The following is a 26,933-nucleotide window of genomic DNA, read 5'->3' on the forward strand; positions in this document are numbered from 1 at the left end:
AAGTTCACCAAACATTTCAGCATGCCATAGTTTGAATAGAACTGGAGTGATAGATTTTTTGGGTTAAACTGATTACTTCGTCGATTGTTGAGCTGGGATGGAGTAGCAGCACCAAGATTTGTACTCATCATCATCATCATAATTAACCCATCGCCGGCTCACTACAGAGCACGGGTCTCCTCTCAGAGTGAGGATGGTTTTGGCCATAGTCTACCACACTGGCCAAGTCCGGATTGGCAGACTTCACACACCTTTGAGAACATTATGGAGAACTCTCAGGCATACAGGTTTCCTCACGATGTTTTCGTTCACCGTTAAAGCAAGTGATATTTTAATTACTTAAAAACGCACATAACTCCGAAAAGTTAGAGGTGCGTGCCCGGGATCGAACCCCCGACCTCCGATTGGAAGGCGGACGTCCTAACCACTAGGCTACTACAGATTTGTACTCACTGAAACCATAACATGTGGTGAGGTGGAATAAGCTTTATATCTGACTCGAATGTCTGTATAGTAGACCGGTATAGAATAAAAACCGGTCACGTGTGAGTCGAACTCGCAAACGAAGGGTTCCGCACCGTCGTACAAAAAATCTCAAACCAATATGATGACAAGTTAATGACGGACAGCGCCATCTTGATGTGATTTTGTATTTTTTTGTGATGTAACCACAAATTTATGGTTTTCGGATTTTTCCTTGCTATAAGACTTTACTATCTACCAAGCCTGAAAGGGAGACTCTCAGAAAAGGACCCCGTATGGGTTCGAAACTATTCCGGCTTACTTCGACGAACTACTTGAGTACAGCTGATATGGTATTAGCTGCTAAACAACGGGCGGGAGAAAACTAGCCGGTTTTCTTAACGGCAATGCTCCCATACCGCCCCATGAAAAAAAATCTAAGAAATGAAAAAAGCACAGATATGTCCAGATTTGCAACTAGCGTGGCCCCCTCAGTCCCTCTCGCTCAAGCAGATTTTCTTACTTGTGAAATGTCATTTCCTTCTACACTTCACGTTGTTTGCCAAATACTCACGTACAAATACATTTTGACAAACAATAAAAGTGGCCACAGTGATAAGGACAAAACATAATCATTTTGTCACGTTCTAACAAGAGCTTAAATGCATTTAGCTATCTCGCTCTAACAGTAAGTGTCACAATAGGGCTACTTCTAACAGTCCTTATTCTGAGGAAAAAAGGATGTCGAAAAAACTATTTCTCATTTGTTTGTCAGGTGGCAGCGTTAATAGTGAAGCACGGCGAGCAAAAGGAGGCTTTCCTGAAAGCTTGCACACTAGCACGACGTACGGCGGAGACGTTTCTCAAGTACGCGGCACGCTCGGCTCAAGTCCACGGCCAGACCGCCGCGGCAAGCAAGGCGCATCACGAACAAACGCGCGCCATCCTGGACACGCTGCTCGCGCAAGAGAACAAGGTGGGTTAATACTGAAATATATACTATATCCTACTAATATTATAAATGTGAAAATGTTGATGTTTAGATGTTTGTTACTCAATCACGCAAAAACGGCTGAACGGATTTGGATGAAATTTGGAATGGAGACAGATTATACCCTGGATTAACACATAGGCTACTTTTATCCCGGAAAATTAAAGAGGAAACAGGATTTTAAAAAACGTAAATACATGCGCACAAAGTCGCGGGCATTATCTAGTATAATATAATATTTACCACCGCATCGCAAGACGAGTTTCCATCTTTATGTCGTCGACATTTCATCAACACGCACGAAACGTTTTGCGTCATCATTCTTCATACGCATGGCTAAGGAGAATACTCTTCCACGATCTGTGTTTCCTACCAATTACAACCCGGGATCTTTAAAACAAGAGTGAATAGGCATCTTCTAGGTAAAGGTGTCCCATCTTAGGCGACATCGTCACTTTCCATCAGGTGTGATTGTGGTCGAGCGTTTATCTATAGTGAATAAAAAAATACTATAGTTGGGTCATTATGAACGTGCGCACGGGGTCATAAATATTTTTTATCAGACCTCTTGCTCGCACTTACAGGTTTTATGGAACTGGAACATAACATCCGATTAAAATCCGGGACCGACAGACGACAAGTGGGAACCGGCTGTTAATGTAAAAAATATCTTACTAGATACTGATATCATTAATCATAAGATACTGCTCATCTCTCAGTCATCAATAGAGTTTATTTTGTATATAGAAATAATTATAAAAAACTAATGTCATGGTTTCCAATAGTTATGCGAGAAAATCATTTATATATTAGGTTGAAAAGTGTAGAGCACTATTCCTAGACAATGCCGATAGTACAATAATGATTATATAAATCTATTTATATACTATCTCGTCTTCTATTGTTTTCCGGGTATATAATTTAAGAATAGCCCTGAATTACAATCCATAATAATACATTACACATAATAGTATTCACTGCACGGCAATACATTTACAAACAGCATTGGAATTTGATGTGATTGCAATCGGACATTGTGTGTTTACATCTGTATATACAGTTCGGATTGTCACGCGTAAATGTTTATGATATAAATTCTTTGCAACGTGCTGACTAACGTCCTGTCACAAAATATTGGTGGGAGTAAAACGTTGGGTGGTTGTTTGCTATTTCGGATAAACTCGGTGCTTAACTCGTGCGCTTGAATGAAAGTAGAGACAACGGCGTTGATGTTTTAATAGTAAAGCCGCTGATGATGCCGGTGCCACGGTTCCGCTCTGAGAAACATAAATCACACAGAAACGTGATGCTATCCCGTATAATAATTATTTTGTTTCAACCAGTAAATATGTTTTTTACATTTTTAAATAACTTTACTTTACGTTTACGTTAAAAATGGTGGTAGTTATTGTTAATTTTTTGTCGATACAGGACTGTCGACAAAGTGCAAAATATTTTAGAATTCATGTTTGTTATGATACTTGTGTTCAAAGTTTCGTGTTCAAAAAACCATGACTGACACTTTACTTTATGATGTATGCGTGAATACTAAGCATACAACTCCTGTTGCATCAAAGTTTGACTGCTACGTTGTGACAGTCGCAATCAGTTTCCGTTGACGAACACTCTTACTTGGCCAAAAAGTCCTTAGAAGTCGGCAATTCTGGTGCTGCAAAGTTCATGTGCGGCGGTAATCCTGACTCGCCTGCTCATTTGCTTGCTATTATTATTAAGAAAAATGTATCCAATTAAATCAATTACAATGATCCCAATGTGACTGTCACAACTTCCGTGCCAACCCTCAGGATGTAATATTAAATAGCTTTTGCCTTCCATAGGTCCTAGAACACTGGACAGTACGCAAGAAGCGTTTAGAGCAGTGCCAGCAGTTTGCACTATTCGAGCGGTCGGCTCGCGCTGCTGTCGAGTGGATTCGCGAAACGCAAGAGCGGTGCGGTGCTGCGGCGGCGGCTGCTGCGGGCGGTGTCGCGCGAGAGTCGCGTGAACGCGTGCGTTTGCTCGCGCAACTTGCCGACGGGCTTGTCGAAAAGGGCCATCCACATGCTGTACAGATCAAAGAATGGGTCGCAGCGGTTGACGCAAGGTACGTTGACGTCTTGCTGCCGAAATAAATAATATTCAATCTACCTGTACTCTGTTGATAAGTTACCTTGTTATTTGTCAAAAAAGACCATAGAACTTTTAACAAATAACAACGCTGCTAAGTAACTTATTGACAAATTACAAATAGCATTGGTTATTATTATTCATTTTGGCCGTTAGTTACTAAATGGTACTTTCCTTGATTATGGCTTTTCCTAGTGCCTAGTCAGCACAATGCACTTCACCAGTCTGAACTAACTTGAATGAGGCTCAAAAGAGATTGGTCCGTAAAGATAAGCCAAAGTGTAAAAATAAACTACATAATATATTACAACCTATTACATAACAACTTGTATGACAGAGACAAACACATACCTAGGAAAAATGATAGAAATCTAACATAATATACTAACATAAATTATAGCTTTTAAAAATATCAAGAGCTTGACTCCCTGTCACTTATTCTATATTATATATGTGACTAATTCATATTTCAGTCCGATCCTTGAACTATTGAAGCTGTTGTCGATATTTGACGCAATAGAAAATGAACTGGCCATATACCCATTACATTTTTAGTGGGTGCATATTGTCGGACGATGCCATCGTCTAACGCCCTGTTTCAATTATCAGTCTATCTGTAATCTGTCGATGTGAAATAACAGCGTTGTTCAGTAATTCAAGTTTTTCTTGACAAATATTTTGTTGGTCCAGATATGCGGAATTCAGCGGTTCCATGGAAGGCGGTGAGAGCGAGGCGGAGAGTGACTCAGGTGTCGCCGCTTCTTTAAGTTCCGTGCAAACGAGCGAAGCGGAGACGCGCGTCGAGGCGCCTCCCGCCGCGCACGCCGACGAGAAGCGACGCAGCGCGCGCCGGAAAGAGTGAGTACTATAAACATGCAATAAACTGTGTAAAATATTAACACCCCCCCGATCAAAGACGGCCTAAGCACGTCCTTAACGACCCCGAAGATCACATCATGACATTGTCGGTCATGATTCGGTCACACAACACACAAATTCAGCCTCTTTACAGCCTCGTCGGCTAAGACGAGGTCTGCGATTCTTAACGTCACCCGGATGTGGACTCGTGCCACGGCCTCGAGGGCGTACGGACTAATCAAGTCCAACCAACCCGTCCTATCGTAATCCTTAGCCGTGGTCCGAGCCTCACAGGAGGTGCCCTTAGGAGGATGTTGCCCCTGATCTCTCCAAACATTTCTTCGAGCCGTTTTCGCCGTTTGGACGCGATGACCCTAAAAATGCATTATCTTATATACAGAATAACAATTTAGTATTACTAGATAAAACCAATTGTGCATTGCCGGAATAAAGAGGACAATTTCATTGATACAGGTTCATAATGGCGGAGCTACTGCAGACGGAACGCGCGTACGTCAAAGATCTCGAGACGTGTATCACGTGCTACTTGCGAGAGATGCGTACAGATCCCGCATCGGTACCGCCTGCGCTTCAAGGAAAGGTGTGTTCATAGCTTTGTCACTTGTTCACGGGACACGGGATAAAATAATACTAGAAGGGTCTAATCAAAAACCAAAAAATGCAAAAAGTCTTTCTGAATGCGTTCCATTTTACGCACTATTTCAAATTATATTTTTACTTATTGGTTCAATTATATTGGAAAGGGTATTTGTAGTAGAAATATTAATATGCAAAAAGTATTTATGAATGCGTTCCAGTTTACGCACTATTTCAAATTATATTTTTACTTATTGGTTCAATTATATTGGAAAGGGTATTTGTAGTAGAAATATTAATATGCAAAAAGTATTTATGAATGCGTTCCAGTTTACGCACTATTTCAAATTATATTTTTACTTATTGGTTCAATTATATTGGAGAGGGCTATATGTAGTAGAAATATTAATATGCAAAAAGTATTTATGAATGCGTTCCAGTTTACGCACTATTTCAAATTATATTTTTACTTATTGGTTCCATTATATTGGAGAGGGTTATTTGTAGTAGAAATATTAATATGCAAAAAGTATTTATGAATGCGTTCCAGTTTACGCACTATTTCAAATTATATTTTTACTTATTGGTTCTATTATATTGGAAAGGGCTATTTGTAGTAGAAATATTAATATGCAAAAAGTATTTATGAATTCGTTCCAGTTTACGCACTATTCCAAATTATATTTTTACTTATTGGTTCAATTATATTGGAGAGGGCTATTTGTAGTAGAAATATTAAAATGCAAAAAGTCTTTATGAATGTGTTCCAGTTAACGCACTATTTCAATTATAATGTTGCTTTTTGGTTCAATTCAGATATTGGAAAGGGCTATCTGAAGTAGAAATATTAGCTTTGTAAAAAAAAATAATCATAAACTGATATTTTGTTGGTTATATTACCACAATAAGTCTAAAAGTATTTTAATTGTTTAGGAGGAGCTAATATTCGGCAACATAGAGGAGATACACCGGTTCCACGAGCGCGTGTTTCTACGCGAGCTGGACAAGTACGAGACGATGCCGGAGGATGTCGGCCATTGCTTCGTGACGTGGGCGCGAGAGTTCGACATGTACGTGTCGTACTGCCGCAACAAGCCCGACAGCAACGCTGCCGTCGTGCAACACGCCGGCGATTATTTTGACAGGTACGCCTACTTACACAAAAAAGACCTTCCTGATTTTTGCCTTTTTTATTAATTAACAAGTCTGCTTTGTGACAGCGAAAAATCACGAAGGTTTACATGTGTGTCATTCCGTCTACAGTACGCGGCAGAAAGTTATGTACAGTACGCGGCCGAAAGTAATGTACATCGAACTTTAGAAGGATATAGTATTCTGCAAAAATTGTGTATTTTGCTTATTTCCACAGTATTATGTCTTACGGAGTCTTGCTGTGGGGTAAAGCGGCAAATATTGGGAAAATATTCGTATTACAAAAAAGGGCAATACGTGCAATTTATAATTTAAAACCGCGCCCTACGAGAGATATTTAAGGAAATCGGTATTCTTACAGTAGCTTCCCAATATATTTACAATAATATAATTTTTGTACGACAAAACATTCACAGTTACAAAAAAAACACTGAAAGGTTAAACGGCGCTCTATTAATGTCGCTCTGCTATCTGTGTGTCTGTTCTCGTGTCTCGTGTTTCTAGCTCGTAGACGAAATGAGTTACAAATTTGAAATTTTGGTCGAGCTGTTCTGCGCAAACAAATGTCGCCGATGCAATTTATAAAAATACAAGCTCTAAGTAAGCTAGTTGCTTACAAGCACGAAGAAACTAATTATATTATTAATATGTTATTTTTGACAGGGTGCAACGCAAGAAGAAACTAGAACATCCTCTAGCAGCGTACCTAATAAAACCCGTGCAAAGGATAACAAAATATCAGCTTCTGTTGAAAGACCTACAAGCTTGCTGCGCCGAGGGGCAAGGAGAAATCAAGGTAAGATATGGAATACTATTATTTTAGGGTAGTACCACAGCCTAAAGAGCTGATATTTCAGGCAGTTGGTCGATGGAGACGTCTATTCGGTCGCAATAGCTAGCTAGCTAGATGGCTACTAATCTAATCAGCGATTTTCTATCAAACGTCAAAACGCTCGCTTAATGGAAGTTTGTTGAAATACATACATTTGACGTAAAGCCTGACCAGAAAAATAAAAAAAACCCGCTTTAGGGGCGCCACTTGTGCTTATTTCATTGCAACACTAAGTATAGTCATGTACTTGTAAATTGGTCTTGTAGTGTTAAAGAAAAAATATTTTTATTTATTCATTACTAGATGATGCCCGCGACTTCGTCCGCGTGGATTTCGGTTATTGAAAATCCCGCGAGAACTCTTTGATTTTCCGGGATAAAGAGTATGTCCTTCCCCGGGATGCAAGCTATCTCTGTACCAAATTTCATCAAAATCGGTTGAACGGATAGGCCGTGAAAAGCTAGCAGACAGACAGACAGACACACTTTCGCATTTATAATATTAGTATGGACTTAAAGAATTCATTATTTATCTTTGGAAAGAATAACTGTAATATAAATAATTAAGTATATTGTGAACCACTTTCCTTTCACAACTATGAATAGTTTTCGGCATTTTATAGCACAAATAACTCACAAAAGCAATACAATACAACGCTCATACATCAACACACTTTGACAGCAAACGACACGTCATGTCATTTAATGACATTTTAAAGTTGGTGTTCTCGGTTGAAGAAATTAGTTAAATTGATTTTCCGCAACGTGGCAAAGTTTTTTTATTTACTGGGACCGGCTTTAATTTGACATACTTTTTTGATTCAATCAATAATTAAAAATGTTAACAAACTTAAAAGTGGGCGTTGATTTTACGAATTTTGGAAGACTCTATGTAATAGAATAGAATATATTTTTATTCAAGTAAACTTTTACAAGTGCTTTTGAATCGTCAACTAGTTTAATTTACCACTGGTATTAATAATTACTAAGAAATAATTTATTTTTGATATACGCATCAGACCAATTCTAGGATGTCAGAAGCAGAAGTCAGCAGAACAACTTATTATCATTTTGCTTCGTAGTCGTTCTGATTATGTAGGTGTTAGGACCGTAATATTTGCTCGTCCGCAAGCATTAAGGACGTCGTGTGTTTGTATATATGTTATAGTAGTACGTGTCAGTTTTGTAGTAGTACCTATACGGTAGCTCATCGCCCAAAATTTTCAACATTTAATCTTATATAAGTTTGCATCTATGTCTCATGTCTACGAGTCTACACAGATCAAATTCAAATCAGAATGATGTCTTACAAAACATTGTCTCAGTCCTTTTGGCTGTTGACTTTGTGTTTTCAGGTTATACAATACTAGCTTATGCCCGCTTCTTCGTCCGCGTGGACTATACAAATTTAAAACCCTTATTTTACTCCGTTAGGGGTTGAATTTTCAAAAGTCATTTCTTAGCGGATGTCTACGTTAGCTATCTGCATGCCAAAAAATTCAGCCCGATCCGTCTAGTGGTTTGAGCTGTGCGTTGGTAGATCAGTCAGTCAGTAAGTCATTCAATCAGTCAGTCAGTCAGTCAGTCAGTGAGTCAGTCGGTCAGTCAGTCAGTTAGTCAGTCAGTCAAACAGTCGGTCAGCTTTCCCTTTTTTATATTTAGATAGACTAAATTAGTTGATGTTATTAATTTATCGTTAAAATTGTATCACATTACAACTCACCTTCAGTGATAAGACGTCGCGATTAGATAAAGACGCCGTATTGGAATTCCCCCTGTACGACGTATATCTAAAGCAAGAATGTGTAACATTTTTTCGTTGAAAATCTATTTATCTTGACTGTGTTCATTTGGAAGAATTATCAAAACAGGAGAAAACTCCTGGTAAGTGCCTTGGTAAATGCTATAGCAAAACTTATGTATACATACATGATTTTATGTGGTAGCAAAACTAATTTATTGGATACTATCAACATTTTATGCTTGTCACGAAATTAATCATTTTCGGCAAACAAGGCAGTTCATAAATGTCTATCAAAACAAATCTTAAAACTACAATTTTTTAAATTCATCGCTTTATAGGATCTAGACCTTTTTATGTATCCTCAAATTCGACTGATGAATTTCTATGTATACAGTTTACGTAGTCGATTTCGTGTTCACAAGAACAATAATATATTTGTGTTATTGTTTTATGTCGTATCACCTGTTATTTTAATAGGAACTATAGTAACAGCTTACGGAAACATTATTTTTCCTTTTTTTATTAGACTTACTGCCGTACCTGAGTACGGCAGTAAGTCTAATAAAAAAGTAACGATAAAGCGACTCTGAGTACGGCAGTTAACATTTAATGGTATGCAGTTAATTTACAGACTCAAAGTTATCAAACGAATTTTATCGACCGTTTTCGACGTAGATATTTGTTTAGACCTTAATCATAGTCAAGGATTTACCTGTAACCTTCAAAATGTGTTTTTGTGATAAGATCATAAAAACCAGCCAAGTGCGAGTCAGACTCGCGCACTGAGGGTTCCGTACTACAATCGTATTTTATCGACATTATGGAGATAAATCAAAAAAAAAAAACTGTTTTAGAATGTACAAGTAAAGCCCTTTCATATGATACTTGGTGTAGTAATCTCACTTTGAAAGTTGAAAATAGCAATATTTGTTCATGAACACCTTTTAATTTTTTTCTTATGGTGTTACCACAACTTCACGGTTTTAGATTTTTTCCCCTCATGTCTGCTATAAGACGTACCTCCCTGCCAAATTTCATGATTCTAGATAAACGGGAAGTATCCTATAGGTTTCTTGGCAGACAGGCAGACAGACATACAGATAGACAGGCAGACAGATAGACAACAAAGTGATCCTATAAGGGTTCCGTTTTTCCTTTTGAGGTAGGGAACCCTAAAAATTACGTACAATTGTTTTTTTAATAAAAACCTTCCTAGGTGATACTGCAAATAAGAGTATACATTTAATTGGTCATTTACTTTTATGTCTCCATAGCGTGCTTATGAGAGCTAAGATCCCTTTTCAAGTTTGGCGTCATTCCTTATCTTAAGTTGCACGAGGAACGAGATTCGTTTAAAATTAATCACAAAAATACTCGGAATATTGTGACTGCTACATATTGTATAATGCGTAAATTTTAACTCATCAAGCGCCATTTTAACTTTATGTGTCAAATTTCATGTCAAAAGTACTATTTTAGTCCTTATTTTTGACATGGCAGCTGACTTATAGACTTAAAATAGCGCGTGAGGAGTCATTTTGTACGGACTATAGTACTGAATATATGGGGATTTGAAACTGGACATCTTTTATTATTTGTTGTTATAGCGACAACAGAAATACACTCTGTGACTGACAGACAGACGGATGGGCAGCGGAGGCTTGGTAAGAAGGTTCCCGTTCGGTTACGGAACCTTAAAAACTAGGGAAAAAACTCGGTACACAATTTGGTACATTATTCTAATCAAAAGTCTTTTGTGTAGCGTTAATATATTTGGGCATAATTGCTTCATAAAAAGCAGCTGGTCAGTACAACGTTGTGTAAGCACGACACGCGACATAGGCCTATTAATTTACCTACGCCCACAACGTTGATGGCGCGCTCAATCCCATTTGCTTGCTCACCACAAAATCAATGGCGAAAAATTGACCCAAAGTATACATAAGTTCGTTTTTGTCTGCCGCATTGACTGGTCACTTATCTGCATTCTTAACGAGCTTTGGTGTTTTGTAATGTCACAAAACCATTACGGCATTATCGGCTGCAGAAGTCTGGTTCTCGTATGTACTTGCGTGCGGTAAACGCGATATGTGAAATAAAGTAAACTAGTCCACTGTTTGTTGTAAATTAATTGTAAATTAACGATTAGTGGCGACCAATATTTTCCTCATGAATCATTTTCGTGTATCACAGTCGCTCGGTGTTCATAGTAAGTGTAATATATTCCAGAAGTGTAGATCCATGTATATGTTTCGAGTAAAATTAAAAGTAAAAGACATGTTATGGTTGGTGTAGTCGAAAATTGTGTAATTTTGATAATGTTGAAGTATTTAAATAACTATCGCACAAATAAAATTGGACCTACTTCAAAAGATGGACTTGTATGTATATTATTTTTAGATCGCATTATTTTGTATGTCATTCTTTCATGAGAACAATTATTCACACGGCTATACTTTGGTATAAACATTTATATATATGCAAGATTCAAGAATTAAAATTGATAATAATTTGAGGATATTATATTGAGTAGAGTTGTTCTTAAAAAAATTGTCATCCTATGGCTTGAGTCCACTGATTAACCCGCGTGATAAGTATCCTAGACTAAAAACGATAACTCATGCTTGCATGCAACAAGTGATTCCAATCCAATCCTTCAGCCTGTTTGCGTCCACTGCTGGACATAGGCCTTTCCAAGAGCACGCCACCAAACACGGTCCTCAGCCTTCCTCATCCACCCGCTCCCCACCACCTTACCGTAATCGGGAATAGCAGGGCTGCCGGGAACTGGGGGCCTTTGTCTGTTGGCGCTGCTCATTAGAAGTAATGCCCATACTGACCACGCTGGGCAGGCGGGTTGGTCAGCGCAGGGCTGTAGGCCATTTCGCACCAGTGACGCTGCTGCCTGTCTCTGGTCTGTGTTATTTAAAGCCAAGCCATTTGGAATGGTTATCCCGCCATTCTTCGGTCGTCATATCCTCGTTCGCTGATTCGCAGGGGGCACCGCGTGCAGTTGAGGTTGACATTTGGGGTGTTAAGATGTTAGTGCACCCCCTTACCCTCCTTATCAAGTGATTACAATAAGAAAAACTCTCAAACCGAAACATGTTCTGAACTATTTGAGTTTCAATTAGTCAATCAGACTAAGTATACCTACCTATTTCGAAACTAGTCGGACTTACGCCAATTGAAACATGGAGTTAAGCCGCCTTTAGGTTTTCGTACCTCAAAAAGAAAAAAGGAAACCTTATAGGATCACTTTAAGTCTCTGTCTGTTCGTTGGGGCGTATGTCGTGTCTGTCAAGTAAAACGGGTACTTCCCGTTGCCCTAGAATCATGAAACTTGGCAGGTAGCATTCTTACAGCCCAAGTAAAGGAAAAAATCCGAAAGCCGTGAATTTGAAAAAAAATTGAATTATGTTCTGAATATAATTAGTTTACTAAATCACATAAAAATGGCGCTGTTGTCATTAACTTGCAGTGTTTGACATAAAAATTTTAAAATATCTTGTACAATGGTACGGCACCCTTAGTGTGCGAGTCCGGCTCGCACTTGACCGTTTTTAGGGTTCCGTACCTCAAAAGGAAAAACGGAACCCTTATAGGATCACTTTGTTGTCTGTCTGTCTGTCTGTCTGTCTGTCTTTCTGTCTTTCTGTCTGTCTGTCTGTCTTTCTGTCTGTCTGTCTGTCTGTCTGTCTGTCTGTCTGTCTGTCTGTCTGTCTGTCTGTCTGTCTGTCTGGCTGTCCGTCTGTCTGTCAAGAAACCTACAGGGTACTTCCCGTTGACCTAGAATTAGATCTTATAGCTGACATTGAAAACCGTGAATTAAGGGTTAGATCGCGTGTTGACTGCACGTAAAATTGTGCAAAAGTACTTATGAATACCACTCGCGATAGTTTAGTTTCAACGAGTAATTGATGAAGATTACATCATAATTTATCATTCACAGGACGGTCTGGAAGTTATGCTGTCGGTGCCAAAGAAAGCCAATGACGCAATGCATCTATCAAACTTAGAAGGATGTGATGTTCCTATGGACAGTCTCGGTGAAGTAGTGCTCCAGGATTCATTCCAAGTGTGGGACCTTCGCCAGATAATCAAGAAGTGTCGAGAGAGAAGAGTTTTCCTATTTGACCTGCACCTACTCCTCGCAAAGGAAGTCAAAGACACGCATGGAAAAGCGAAGTACATTTATAAGACCAAATTCATGGTGAGTATTAGAATAATATCCTTCATTAAAATAACCTTTTTGAAAACAAGGTTTTATTTAAGCCATGCACTAGAAGGAATGTATCAGGACATGAACAGATGGATATGGCATCCTCCCGGCTCCATCATGAGACCACCTCCGTGGTACTATGTTCTATAAATCTATACTACCTATTTCATTGTCATCGTTTGTCAAAAAAAATTGTCGCATCAGACATAGAGGCAGTTTTTGATTTGGTGTATACGTTTCAGACCTCCGAGTTGGGTGTGACAGAGCACATAGAAGGCGACGAGTGTAAATTCTCCGTGTGGACGGGCCGTGAGCCGATGGCTAGCGACTGCCGCATCGTGCTGAAAGCACCTTCACTTGACGTCAAACAGACCTGGGTGCGACGCCTCAGGGAAGTCATACAGGTAGGATTTTGTTGATCGCACATCTGCAGACTGGAATGGAGTATTTTTGACGACAACTTAATTTATACTTCAGCATAGCGGCGGCACCCGTCCTTAGAGTCAGGCATCGAGTATTTTGAGTCTCCTGCGTGTTTTGTTTCATCATATAAATTAAAACTGTATTCAATGTTGTATTAGTATTAATACTTACTATCAAAAACACCACTGCACGCTTTACACGCTTTATCTTATCACGGAATTTTTAATAATAGAAGGCTCACTCCGCAAATATGTTTAAATGAATAGCGACTCTAGTCACGACATAATAAAGTGCAATTCAGCTCAAACAGTGCTGCAGCTTAAAACCAAAACCCCTCTTTCTATTCCGCAAACTTCTATAATTTTTATTTTTACTAGCTTATTCCCGCGATTTCGTTCGCGTAGATAACATTAATTTAAAACACTTATTTTACGGCCCCTTTAGGGGTTGAAAAATCCTTTCTTAACGAACGTCTACCTCAACAGCTATCTAGATCCTAAATTTCAGCCCAATCCTTTCAGTATTTTGAGCATAGAGTTGCCTTATTTTGCAAGTGGATACGAAATGAAATACTTTTCGGTTAATAAATACGACGTTATAAAGTCAACAAAACTTTTACTGAGAATGAAACAAAGGAAACTCTTGAAATATTTCCGTACTTAACTTTCCGTTTTACATACATGCATGATCTCGAAGATTGCATTTGCGGAGTCGGTTTGACTTTTGAAGAACTTCTGCGTAAACCTATTGTTACAATGAAATTTCTGAGATTCAACTTTGTTGTTTGTAACGCAGCGGTCTATGAAGCTTTGGAGCTTCAATTTAATATATTTATAAGTTCTATAAAACAGGCTAAAAACGATAAAATATATACGCAAGCGATTATTTATTACTAGACCAGCTGATGCCCACGACTTCGTCCGCGTCTAATTAGGTTTTTAAAAATCCCGTGGGAAATCTTTAATTTTCCGGGATAAAAAGTAGCCTATGTCACTCTCCAGGTCTTTATCAATACCCATGCAAAAAATCATGCCAATCCGTTGCACCGTTGCGACGTGATTGAAGGACAAACCAACAAACAAACACAATTTCGCATTTATAATAAGGGTACTGATTCCACTACAAGCAAGCCCTTGACTGCGATCTTACCTGGTGGTAAGAGATGCAGTCTCAGATGGTAGCGGGCTAACTTGAAAGGGGTGTGGCAGTTTTATTACACCCATATACCCCTTATCGATTTCTATGCGGTATAGTATTTCTTGAGTGGTTTTGTAAACAAACAAATTTGCCGGATTTGGAGCGATGAAAATTCATCGGAGATTCATCACGTACCCTGTTCGGGTTCTACACCCCGAAAAAGACTGTCTGGTGTGTTTTTTTATTGAGCCCCATTTAAATGTGAAAATGTCACCCAAAATTAGGCCACCAGGATAACACCACCTGTAGCAGAGTCTTGGCGGCTATTTCGCTGCTATTATATTTCGTACATAATGTCATTATATGTCCTTTCAAATAAAATAATTATTGTGGCAATATCACTTTTAACAGGTTATTTTATTTCATTTCAAAGTTTAAGCGCTCTTGATGAAAGACCCTTTACAAATGATTGTGAAAACTGTAACAATGAATAATGTAATGATTATTGTTGACAGGAAACATACTTCAGTGGCGCCTTGCAGCAGCCGCCGCGTAGTCCCGCGCGAGCTCGCCCTGCCAGCTCGCAGCGGTCCAGCCGGTAACTATTTATTTTTTAAGTAACACTTCTATTCTCCCACTTGCTCGAAAATTGCTTTATTATTTTTAAAAAAGGCGATTCCTCCGTCCTACCGTCATACAGTTCGTACGTTCGTACGTCTAAAGATCGATGTTAATCACTATTGGCCGCGTACTGTAGTTTGACAGCTACAGTGTGATGATTGCGGTCACATGCGATGCTCTCTATTGGCTGAAATGCATTTTTGTAGCAAGAATATCGTAAATTCAGTTAATCGCAACAATTCAGATTGTAGCCATGATCGATACAGCAACCATTTCAACAACCGACAAGAAGATCATTTTAGATAAGTTACGTTTGCGTTACCTCCGTCCGTATTTAATGTCCGTTTAGTGCAAGATAACACGGTTCCCTGTTGTTATTGTGTTTAATAAAATCTGTATTTCATTGGTATACATCCGATTTTAGTCGCCGTTAGGTTGCACTTTTCTGCGCGAACAAGTTTTGCCAAAGGGACTTATAAAAGTTGTAGTACTTTGCAAAGACCTTGTTAAACTAAACAATAGTTATACAATTAAACAATAGTTATTGTATACAATGAATTCTTATTCATTGTATACAATAACTATTGTTTAATTTATATATAGTTATATATAGTGTATACTGTATATATAGTTTGTATTAGCTTAATTTGCTATAATCCGCTGAAACAGATCAAATGTGTTTGGCGCAACATGCAGCATGCGATATACACCGCCCGCTCTCTCACTGCGAAACATGCAGGAAAAGTCAGCTACCAAGCAAGCAATACGTACCATCACATGATGGTGGTACTTATTGCTTGCTTGGTGCACTACACAAATCTCAAAACACATTCAACGCTCGTTTCTCCTCGACACCGGATCATCCTCAAGATATGTCGGGGCGAAACGTGCGTCGAATGTGTTTTGAGATTATAGCAAACTAGCTTATGCTCGAGACTTCGTCCGCGTAGACTACACAAATTTCAAACCCCTATTTTACCCCCCTTAGGGGTTGAATTTTCAAAAATCCTTTCTTATCGGACGCCTACGTCATAATAGATAAATTGCCAAATTTCAGCCTGATCCGTCCAGTGGTTTGAGCTGTGCGTTGATAGATCAGTCAGTCAGTCAGTCACCTTTTCCTTTTATATATTTAGATTAAGCTTTTGGTTCATTGTATGTCATGGATTTCCGCAAAATAACGCCTGCTTCTATACAATCATTATTGTCTCAGGGACTTTGAAGATACGGATACAGAAAATCTGGATCGCAACTCCCTTGCGTCTTTCGGCAGCGGCAACACAACTGACTCCGATAAGGTGAGTGCTCATCAATATTTCAAGTAGAACTATTTTAATCACCAAAGGAAGGAGGAAACATTTTGTTCAGCATTGCCTAAGTATGAGACTGATTGACGTAAAGAAACGTGAGTGCTATTTTTTTTGTAAGAAGTTGAACAAAGACGTTTCGTGCGAACAGATTTGATTTCGAATTCATAAAGATGACAATGTTCGAGATTTCTCGCTCTTCTGTGCTAGGACGGTGAATGGGAAACAAGATTGTGAAGTTTTTGAGCACATTCTCTAAAGCCTGAAGACCTATAGGCACCTAGGGACCCTAAGGTGACAGGCGGTTAAGGCTACTTTACGGTTATGATGATACTTTTAACGTGAGTAAAAGCAAAATCGGTTTGTTAAATGTGTATAAATAGTGACTTGTGCGACCCACTTTGCTTATGTTTTGGTGATAAAAGGTTAACAGCATAGCATGCAACAGGTAAAGATTTCAAATCAAGAATTTTACCAGTATATAGGGTTGTAAGGTATAGTTTTGCATTTCACGAAGACGAGTGGCTCATGCTTGTGTTTAAGTCGTATCGGTATATGTAAGGTTATATGTGTGCGTTTGCGAGCGCTTGCTCGCGACTGGTTGAACGCAATGCTCATGTGAACGACGTAACCACAAATAAAGTTCACTCGCCTTCGTGAATTGCAAGAACTGTAAAAATTTAATCGAATAAAAGGTTTACTCATTCCTACTAATTAGTAGATTTATGGCAAGGCACGCGTCGTGTTAGTGTACTGACAACCGCAATACTAGACAGATCCAACATAATTTTGAGTAATAAACCAGCAATCTATTTTTTATTTAACTGCTAGTTGATGTCCTTGACTTCGTGGATTTCAAACCCCTATTTCACCCCCTTAGGGGTTGAATTTTCAAAAACCTTTCTTAGCGGATGCCTACGTCATAATCTGCATGCCAAATTTAGCCCGATCCGTCCAGTAGTTCGAGCTGTGCGTTGATAGATCAGTCAGTCAGTCAGTCAGTCACCTTTTCTTTTTATATATTTAGACTAATCCAAAGATCTGAAAAAGTATTAAGGTAGCAGGTGAATATATTGAGAAAGGAAAATGAATTTGTATTTCTATCTTCATTTCTTACTATTCAACGAACTTAAAAACGCTCCCTCGAATATTAAAAAAAGCTTTCAGTATAATCTATGAATGTCTAGGAGTGATTCGCGGATGTCTGCGTGCACCTTTTTTGTAGAGACTTCGTACCTATGATAGAGATTCCTAAAATAAAAATGCGCGTAAAAATAATAAACCGAGGTAACAATGTGATTTATTATGAACGTTGTTAGTGTATCCTAATCCAATTTTATCGTAATGGATAGTATTGCAGCGCAGCTGGGAATATTGCTACACCTAAGCTTATCACACACTAGAGGCGAACTGTGCAGGAGCCAAAGCGGCGCAACCAGCGCTTTATTCAGTTGAGAGTGCAAGTTTTAAGACAAAAACCGGCCAAGTGCGAGTCAGGCTCGCGCAATGAGGGTTCCGTACTACGGTCGTATTTTTTCGACATTTTGCATGATAATTCAAAAACTATGATACATAAAAATAAATAAAAATCTGTTTTAGAATGCACAGGTGAAGACCTTTCACATGATACCCCACTTGATATAGTTATCTTACTTAAAAAATTGAAAATACTGGTTATTAGTTCATGACCACAATTTAATTTTTTTTTGTTTGATGTAACCCACAAATTCACTGTTTTCAGATTTTTCTCCAAATGTCAGCTATAAGATCTACCTGCCTGCCAAATTTCATGATTCTAGGTCAACGGGAAGTACCCTGTAGGTTTCTTGACAAGCAGACGGACAGACGGACAGACAGACAACAAAGTGATCCTATAAGGGTTCCGTTTTTCCTTTTGAGGCACGAAACCCTAAAAAACCACACCGGAGTTGCGAGAATCACAATTTGGCCATTCATACTAAATAACAGATTTATGGCTCCAAGTGAATTGCATTTCTCGGGCGCTTCGGATGCGATCATTTTCAGCACTGCATAAAAAATATTTTCGGCAGTATTAAGATTTAGGAATTGGGGCATCACTACTAATGTTATCATCAGCTAGTCAATTATGACGACCTCCCTGGCGCAGTGGTAAGCGCTGTGGTCTTACTAGTAGGAGGTCCCGGGTTTGATTCCTGGCAGGGATTTGGAATTTCATAATTTCTAAATTTCTGGTCTGGTCTGGTGGGAGGCCTCGGCCGTGGCTAGTTACCACCCTACCAGCAAAGCCGTGCCGCCAAGCGATTTAGCGTTTTTAGCGAATTTCGCAAAAATATAACATTCAAAAAGAAAGTAATCAACCACGGCGAGACGCAGTAATTTTTGCCGACAGTCAACGAATCTTGGTTCCGCTCGAGAAACTAATCAGTCGCGCTATTCTTTGATCAGAACATAGTGCAGTTGGGAATTGTTTCCTTGGAACGTCTTGCTAGAGTTCATTTCATTTTATGAAAACACTAGCTGATGCCCGCGACTTCGTTCGCGTGGATTTAGAGTTTTAAATTCCCGTGGGAACTCTTTGATTTTCCGGGTAAAAAGTAGCCTATGTCACTCTCCAGGCTTTTAACTGTACCCATGCAAAAAATAACGTCGATCCGTTGCTCCGTTGCGACGTGATTGAAGGACAAACCTACAAACTCAATAGCTCTACCGGAAAAGGAGTGGACTGAAAACCTAAAGGTCGACGGTTCAAACCCCGCCCATTGCACTATTGTCGTACCTACTCCTAGTACAAGCCTGACGCTTAGTTGGAGAGGAAAGGGGAATTTAGTCATTTAACATGGCTAATATTCTTTAAAAAACCAACAAACCAATAAACCAACAAACAAACACACTTTCGCATTTATAATAAGGGTACTGATTAGCTTATGCTGCGACTTCCGCGTGGACTACACAAATTTTAAACCCCCATTTACACCCTTAGGGGTTGAATTTTCAAAAAGCCTTTCTTAGCGGATGCCTACGTCATAATAGCTATCTGCATGCCCAATTTCAGCCCTAACCGTCCAGTAGTTTGAGCTGTGCGTTGATAGATCAGTCAGTCAGTCTTTTCCATTTATATATATAGATATAGAAGTCTAGTCAATGACTGTCTAGTCTCCGTCCTGAGGGTTATTAAGTACAGAATTGCTTGCGGTAATCTGCACCGTCGACAGATGAAAATATGTTTAATAAATATTGAAATGTTCCTTTACTCGGTGACTTCGCAGCTTAGGCTTAAGGCACGGTCGAGTCGTTCGGCAGTTGCGATGTTGTTGAGTCACAGTTCACGACTGTTAGGAAACTTCTAACAAAACGTCGAGGCCTCGTCGTCACTGGCAGGCGTCAAATGTTAGTACATTCGACGCAAGTAGCCCTAAAGTAGCCCTATTTTTCGTCACCATAGCCTAATATTTGGCATATTGTCGATTCAGGATCATACCGAGGCTTCCCGCACTCTAGTTCATTCTGGTTGTGTCAACTGCACTGCACAATAACCACATCGAAACTGCAATTTTGCAGTCTCGCGGGCAAATTATATTATCTAAATATATAAAAGCGATATACCACTCACTCACTGACTGACTGACTAATCACGAAATCTCAGGAACTATAAAGCCTACAAACTTGAAATTTGGACGGCAGGTTCTTTCTAGGACGTAGGTGTCAGCTAAGAAACGGTTTTGAAAAAATCCCCCCTTAAGGGCGTGAAAGGGGGGGTCGAAGGTTGTATGAAAGTCCTACGTTTTTGAAGTTAGAGACGTGAAAATCGACATTTAGGATATTAGCTTTAAATAATAAAAATCTGTATTATTTAATTTGGGAAATTCCCCCTTAAGGATAGTAAAATAGGGGGGAAAAGTTTTTATAGAAAAGTTTTAACTATTGTTATTTTTACTTGAAATTTGAAACGTAGGTTATTTCTAGGGGGTAGGTATCAGATAAGAAAGGGTCTAACTAAATTCTCCCCCTAAGGGGTGAAATGGGTGTTGAAAAGTTATATCATGAAAATCCTATGTTTTTGATGTTAGAGATATGAAAATTGGCATTTAGGGATTCTAGTTCCGTGCCTTAAGGTGAGACTGAGTGAGTAGGTAAGTGAGGCCTTTTGCAGCGGGAAAATTTAAGATCTCATGAGAAACCAGAAATTTTACGCGGACGAAGTCGTGGGCAACTGCCAGTTTGTTATAAACAAAAAAAAGTGTAATATTATGAAAATAATAGCAATGCCCGACTTGCGATGCATTACGATTCACGTGTCCCCTATTTTACGTTGAAAGTCATGTCGGTATCATATTACAGAAACCGTCACGAAAGTGTCAACAACAACTGAACAACATTTCAATCAATCGGATGAATGACGTGCGAAGGCATACGTGACGTACAGACACATAGTCAAACATTTACTTTTGTAATATGTAAGATTTATATAATTAAAATATCTTGGTTTTTGTTTACAATGTACATTACTGGACAATTCGCATTGTTAAGTTATAGTTACTCCTTATCATTTTAGCGTTTTCTTGAATGTTCCTTTTGTGTTCTATAAATAATATGAAGTACTTGATACAATACATAATACTCATCGGTAGGAGGAAATCAACTGTATACTAGTATCATGAGGCATGATTTACTTACGCTTTACGTCGTATACGGTCCGAGCCGTGCTGCCCTAGGTAATCCATATAGTGACAAGACGCAACACATTGAGTGAGCTCACAAAAATAGCTAAATAGATTATTTCTTACTAGATGATGCCCGTGACTTAGTTCGCGTGGATTTGGGTTTTTAAAAATCCCGTGGGAACTCTTTGATTTCCCGGGATAAAAAGTAGCCTATGTCCTTCCCCGGGATGCAAGCTATATCTATACCGAGTTTCGTTAAAATCGGTTGAACGGATGGGCCGTGAAAAGCAAGCAGACAGACAGACAGACAGACAAACAGACATTCGCATTTAAAATATTAGTATGATCCAATCTAAATCTAAATCAGCCTGTGCTGTCCCACGTCTGGGCAAAGGCCTTCCTCCGATCCTTCCACAATTTTTTATTTCGTGCCTCTTCAGGCCACGTAACTGTAAATTTGTCTAATTCATCACGCCAACGTAGCCTCGGCCGACCACGCTGGCGTTGATGATTCTGGGGCGTCCAAAAAGAAGCAGATTTTGCCCATAACTCATCTGGCATACGGCACACATGACCTGCCCAGTCCCATTTGAGTAAAGTGTAGTATGGATGAATAATATTAAGATAAGTAGCAGTTTAGCGTTAGTAATAATTATTTAGGATGTATAAGATATTTTAGACTTTACAGTACATTGTCGCATTTGGTCAGGAATCCCTAGAAGGACAGTGTTCATAGTGATAAAAAAAAACCGACCAAGTGCGAGTCAGGCTCGCACAACGAGGGTTCCGTACTACAGTCGTATTTTTTCGATATTTTGCACGATAATTCAAAAACTATGATGGATAAAAATAAACAAAAATCTGTTTTAGAATGCACAGGTGAAGCCCTTTCATATGATACCCCACTTGATATAGTTATCTTACTTTAAAAATTGAAAATACTAGTTATTAGTTTACGACCACAATTTTTTTTTTTTGTGTGATGTTACCACAAACTCACGGTTATCAGATTTTTGGTCGGTCGGTCTGTAGGTTTCTTGACAGACCGACAGACAGACCGACAGACCGACAGACAGACCGACAGACCGACAGACCGACAGACAGATAGAGCTTATAGCTTATAGGATCACTTTGTTGTCTGTCTAGACAGACAACAAAGTGATCCTATAAGGGTTCCGTTTTTACTTTTGAAGGTACGGAACCCTAAAAATGGAAAAGCTCAGGGTGAAAATATGCACTTTATCTCTTTTGATTCTGTCGCAATGTGCCTTGGGCCGTAAGCTGCACTTCATTTAAACAAATTGTATTTTACGTTGTTGCACTGTTAGCTATCGGAATTATTATAGAACAGGTACACCACAGGTTTTCCCCGTAAGTATACGTACCCGTGAGTACATGTCAGTTATTGACGTAACTGGTATAGTCTATAGACTAGGTACATAGTATGTGTATAGGGATAACTATGAGTATTGTGAAATGTCTTCAGGGATATTATATACTTAATTGAATGTTCGACCTTACCCACTTGTGTAAGTCCTTTAATGAACTTAAAAAACGAGACTTTTAAGCGCACGTTTGTTAACATGACATTGGAGTTGACCTGAATCTGTCATTTACCTACTCGTAGTATTTTTATTTTTTTACATTGATACACATATAATATAATTCCTCTCACTCTACCAAGGGTCACTGGTAGAGATCTCTCATAGAGATAAGTGCTTCCCTGTCTACTTTTAATCTCTTTTTTCTCTTGATTGTACATGTTTTTTGATACAAATAAATACAAATAAATGTATAAAAATATTATATATATTACAAGTACGCTAGATTTGCTGCTGACAACGTGTTTTTGAAACGACTTGATTATTTATCGCCATTTCGTCGTTGATATATAGCAGTAGTGCTTGTAAGCGTACTCGGAAGTATATGTTAGTGATGAGACATCTGTCAACACAAAAAAAATTTGACGGTGTCACTTTTAGTACCCAGTACGCTTCGAATCGGCACAATAACATTATGCATCATCATCATCATCATTATCATCATCAACCGATACACATCAACTGATGGGCATAGGTCTCTTGTAGGGACTTCCACACGCCACGGTCTTGCGCCTCCGGAATCCAGCGGCTCCCTGCGACTCGCCTGATGTCGTCCGTCCTCCTAGTGGGGGAGGGGGTCTTCCAACGCTACGCCTTCCGGTGCGACGTCGCCATTCCAACATCTTGGGACCCCAATGTCTATCGGTTTTCCAAACTATGTGCCCTGCCCATTGCCACTTGAGCTTCGCAACCCGTTGAGCTATGTCGGTAACACTAGTTCCGGATCTCCTCATTACTGATTTGATTACGTAGAGAAACGTATCATTATGTTTAGTGGCGGCCAAACATTGATATTTACCAACCCCCTAATTTGAGGGATTTACGCAAGGCTAGTCTATTCAGTTTTGCCAGTCTGTTTCCCCTTTTAATTACTATTGTTAATTATTGTAATTTCCAATAACTGAATGGCTCCTAACCCTATCCAAGCCCCGCGCACACAGCGGTTTTTCCCAAATAACGCTTGCTTGTTATTATTACCCTGATTGCTGTCGGTAAACTAAGGTTTGGGTTAAATAAAACAGTCCTACAATTCGCCGCGTAGTATTGTTTTCAAACGTTAAAATCAAATTCATCATCATCATGATCAACCTATTGCCGCCGGCTCCCGGGTCTCCTCTCAGAGTGAGAAGGGTTTGGTCACACTGACCATGTGCGGATTCTCAGGAATGCAGGTTTCCTCACGATGTTTTCCTTCACCGTTAAAGCAAGTGATATTTAATTACGTAAAACACACATGACTCCGAAAAGTTAGAGGTGCGTGACCGAGATCGAACCCCCGACCTCCGATTAGAAGGCGGACGTCCTAACCACTAGGCTATCACAGCTTTGTAAACTGAAATTGAATGAATTGAATCTCCGAATGAAATCAGCTGTTGCCAGATTTATTTGATTTATGCCAGACTTCGTTGACATGGCAACCAAAAAATGCCATATTTTTGCTTTTTACATAAATTTGAGCCGCAATTTGTATAGTTAAGTTGAAAATGCACCTTAAGCGAAGGATCGATCCATTGACTTGCAAAGGTCAACTAAAGTTATAAACTAGTGTAGAGTTTCAAAAGAAATTAACCCTTGGGAACAAATACTTGAAGTTTATTAGGGAGAGGCATAAAAAGATTACATTTTGGTTGCCAAACTTTAGTACTTACTTGATAGTAATTATAAAAAACCGGCCAAGTGGGAATCAGACTCGGACACTGAGGGTTCCGTAGTACAATTGTATTTTATCGACATTTTGCACGATACATCGAAAACTACTTACTAGATCTCGTCCAAACCTATTTTCGGTGGAAGTTTTTCATGGTAGGTACCTACTGTACATCATATTTTTTTAGTTTTATCATTCCCTTATTTTAGCAGTTACAGACACACACATTTTACCACTTTGGAAGTGTCTCTCGCGCAAACTATTTAGTTTAGAAAAAAATGATATTAGAAACCTCAATATCATTTTTGAAGACCTATCCATAGGTATGCCACACGTATGGGTTTGATGAAAAAAAAATTGAGTTTCCACAAATCTGTTATATTCTTCTAAAGGTCGATGTACATTACTTTCGGCCGCGTTACTGTACGCATTGTGTGTATAACCATAAGTGTACAAAAACCTTGTTAGTAATAGTTACCAAACTCAAAGGTTCACAAAGGTGCCAATCCGCACGAGTGAGCTGACGATGGGTTGATCGTGATGATGATGAATTCCAAACTAATGCAGTGCGAAATTTAGAGTCGAGTGCAAATTGAAATTGAATAGGTAAACTTGAAGTTACGGACATCTATTACAACTATCCCTGTCAGTGGCGACTTAGAAACTTTAATGAAACCTGAACTCACAAGTTTGGACTTAAATTAAACATTAGTTAATTAAGAACAGTATCATGTTTGCTTCGTACGATATTAATAAAACATTTTGATTCAGTATAGATTCCGGAACTGCTACGATAACATAAAATAAACCCACAAAGAGCTCTCTAAACGTTGGGGGTTCAAAAAGCAATGACCGCTACTAAATAAGAGGTCGCATTACGTAACTATGCGGGTAAAAGGCATTTCGGCATAATAGGTAAAAGCACTGCATAGCCTAGGAAAAAGAAAAATTTGTTAAATCTATTACATTAATTTTTAATAACATTTATATTTTCTATCGATTCAAATGAACATTTTGCAATTTTTTTTGGGGTTCCGTACCTCAAAAATAAATAAAGGAAACCTTATATGATCACTTCGTTGTCTGCCTGTCTGTCATGTCTGTCAAGAAACCTATAGGGTACTTCCCGTAGAATTATGAAATTTGTCAAGTATTTGGTCTTACAGCACCAGTAAAGAAAAAATCCAAAAACCATAATTTGTGGTTATACTGGTTTGAGATTTCTTGTACGATAGTGCGGAACCTTTCGTGTGCGAGTCCGACTCTCACTTGACCGGTTTATTAAAGCCGAAATGGGTAGAATTGTCTGGTCTACCTATACTCTTCCTTTAATCATAAAACACCAATATTATAGACGGTCGTTTATTAATTATCTCGAATTTCCAACATTGACCTTGAAGCACGCTGCTTGTTTTGATTTATTGACCGCAACTCGACGTCGTCGCTCGCAGCAAGCCGCCGCGCCGCCCGCTGTAACATCAGTGCAAAAACATTGCAAGGCTAACGGATACAGAACGGATTAGACTTCCTTTCGCAGAGATTTAGAGCTATGTAAATTTGGTAATGTAGTGTAGCTCGATACGGAGGCTGCGTAATGAACAAGTCTTCGTCCGTAAGATAGCGAGCGATATCAGCGGGCGGCGTATTGCGCGGCAGTGGCGACAGCGCCGCGCGCCGCATCGGACGAGGCGGCTCGCGTGTCCGCCGCGACGGTCGCGATCGCGCCCGCGCACTGTCCGCCGCCTGCCGGCCGCAGCGCGGCGCCACGTGCACGTCGCGATGGCTACTACACCACCTCTACATTCCCCCGTGGCCGTATCGACGAAACAACATAAAAGCCGACGCAAAATATCACTGCCATGGTTCAGACAGAGCTCTGTGAGCGCTCCCCATTCCACACTATCACGTCAACACACCATTGACACTCCGGGCTCGTTCCACGCACGTCTCCTCAAGGGCAACCATCAACGCCAGGTGACCTATCGTCAGCCAATATTCTTGATACATCAGCTCCTTGACCTAGAGTCGGTGTTTTCCCGCGCTTGCTCTACGAACGAGCTGTACCTACTTCTGAGCATCTAATATTTTCGTTGCTATGTTAGTGTTTTATCGGGGAAATAAACAGCACCACATTTTGCTACACTTTGAGAGTTATAATTATTACAAAACATTGATGTAACGTACAGTTTTCGTGTATTTTTCGGCCGAACTTGGAATGGCGCATGCCGGTCCGCGCATCTGTTGTCGAGTTTATTGTAAATAAACAATGCGGCATCGTTAATATTGTTATGTATTTTGAAATAATAGGTTTTTCCTTATCATTTAGTTATATTATTACAGAATTATTATAGAATTGGTATTTCAATGTTATTAATTATTATGAACAAAACATTAACTAGGTATTATTTACTTTCCGATCCTCTCCCTTTGTTATTTAGGAATATAAAAATGTTAATGTTTACGCATTAGTGATTACTCCAAACAATGACCTGATGAGAATATGCTGTAAAATACTTTTGATAGAAAATCAATGATACATTGAAGTTTTGCGACATGTTTCTGAAGGATT

The 26,933-nt window shown here is 39.2% G+C and overlaps 1 protein-coding gene across 6 annotated transcripts in view; it reads left to right on the forward strand.

Moving 5' to 3' along the window:
- Window positions 1-26,933, forward strand: part of trio (trio Rho guanine nucleotide exchange factor) — a 145,923-nt gene that overhangs the window by 39,329 nt on the left and 79,661 nt on the right. For all 6 annotated transcript variants that reach the window (XM_069509008.1, XM_069509012.1, XM_069509011.1 and 3 more), the window contains 10 exons: window positions 1,238-1,438; window positions 3,292-3,557; window positions 4,271-4,438; window positions 4,913-5,039; window positions 5,969-6,180; window positions 6,851-6,983; window positions 12,715-12,975; window positions 13,227-13,388; window positions 15,060-15,142; window positions 16,379-16,463. In XM_069509008.1, coding sequence (XP_069365109.1) covers window positions 1,238-1,438; window positions 3,292-3,557; window positions 4,271-4,438; window positions 4,913-5,039; window positions 5,969-6,180; window positions 6,851-6,983; window positions 12,715-12,975; window positions 13,227-13,388; window positions 15,060-15,142; window positions 16,379-16,463 — 1,698 coding nt within the window. The remainder of the gene's footprint in view (window positions 1-1,237; window positions 1,439-3,291; window positions 3,558-4,270; window positions 4,439-4,912; window positions 5,040-5,968; window positions 6,181-6,850; window positions 6,984-12,714; window positions 12,976-13,226; window positions 13,389-15,059; window positions 15,143-16,378; window positions 16,464-26,933) is intronic.

This window comes from Maniola hyperantus, chromosome Z, assembly GCF_902806685.2.
Source record: "Maniola hyperantus chromosome Z, iAphHyp1.2, whole genome shotgun sequence".
Taxonomy (NCBI): domain Eukaryota; kingdom Metazoa; phylum Arthropoda; class Insecta; order Lepidoptera; family Nymphalidae; genus Maniola; species Maniola hyperantus.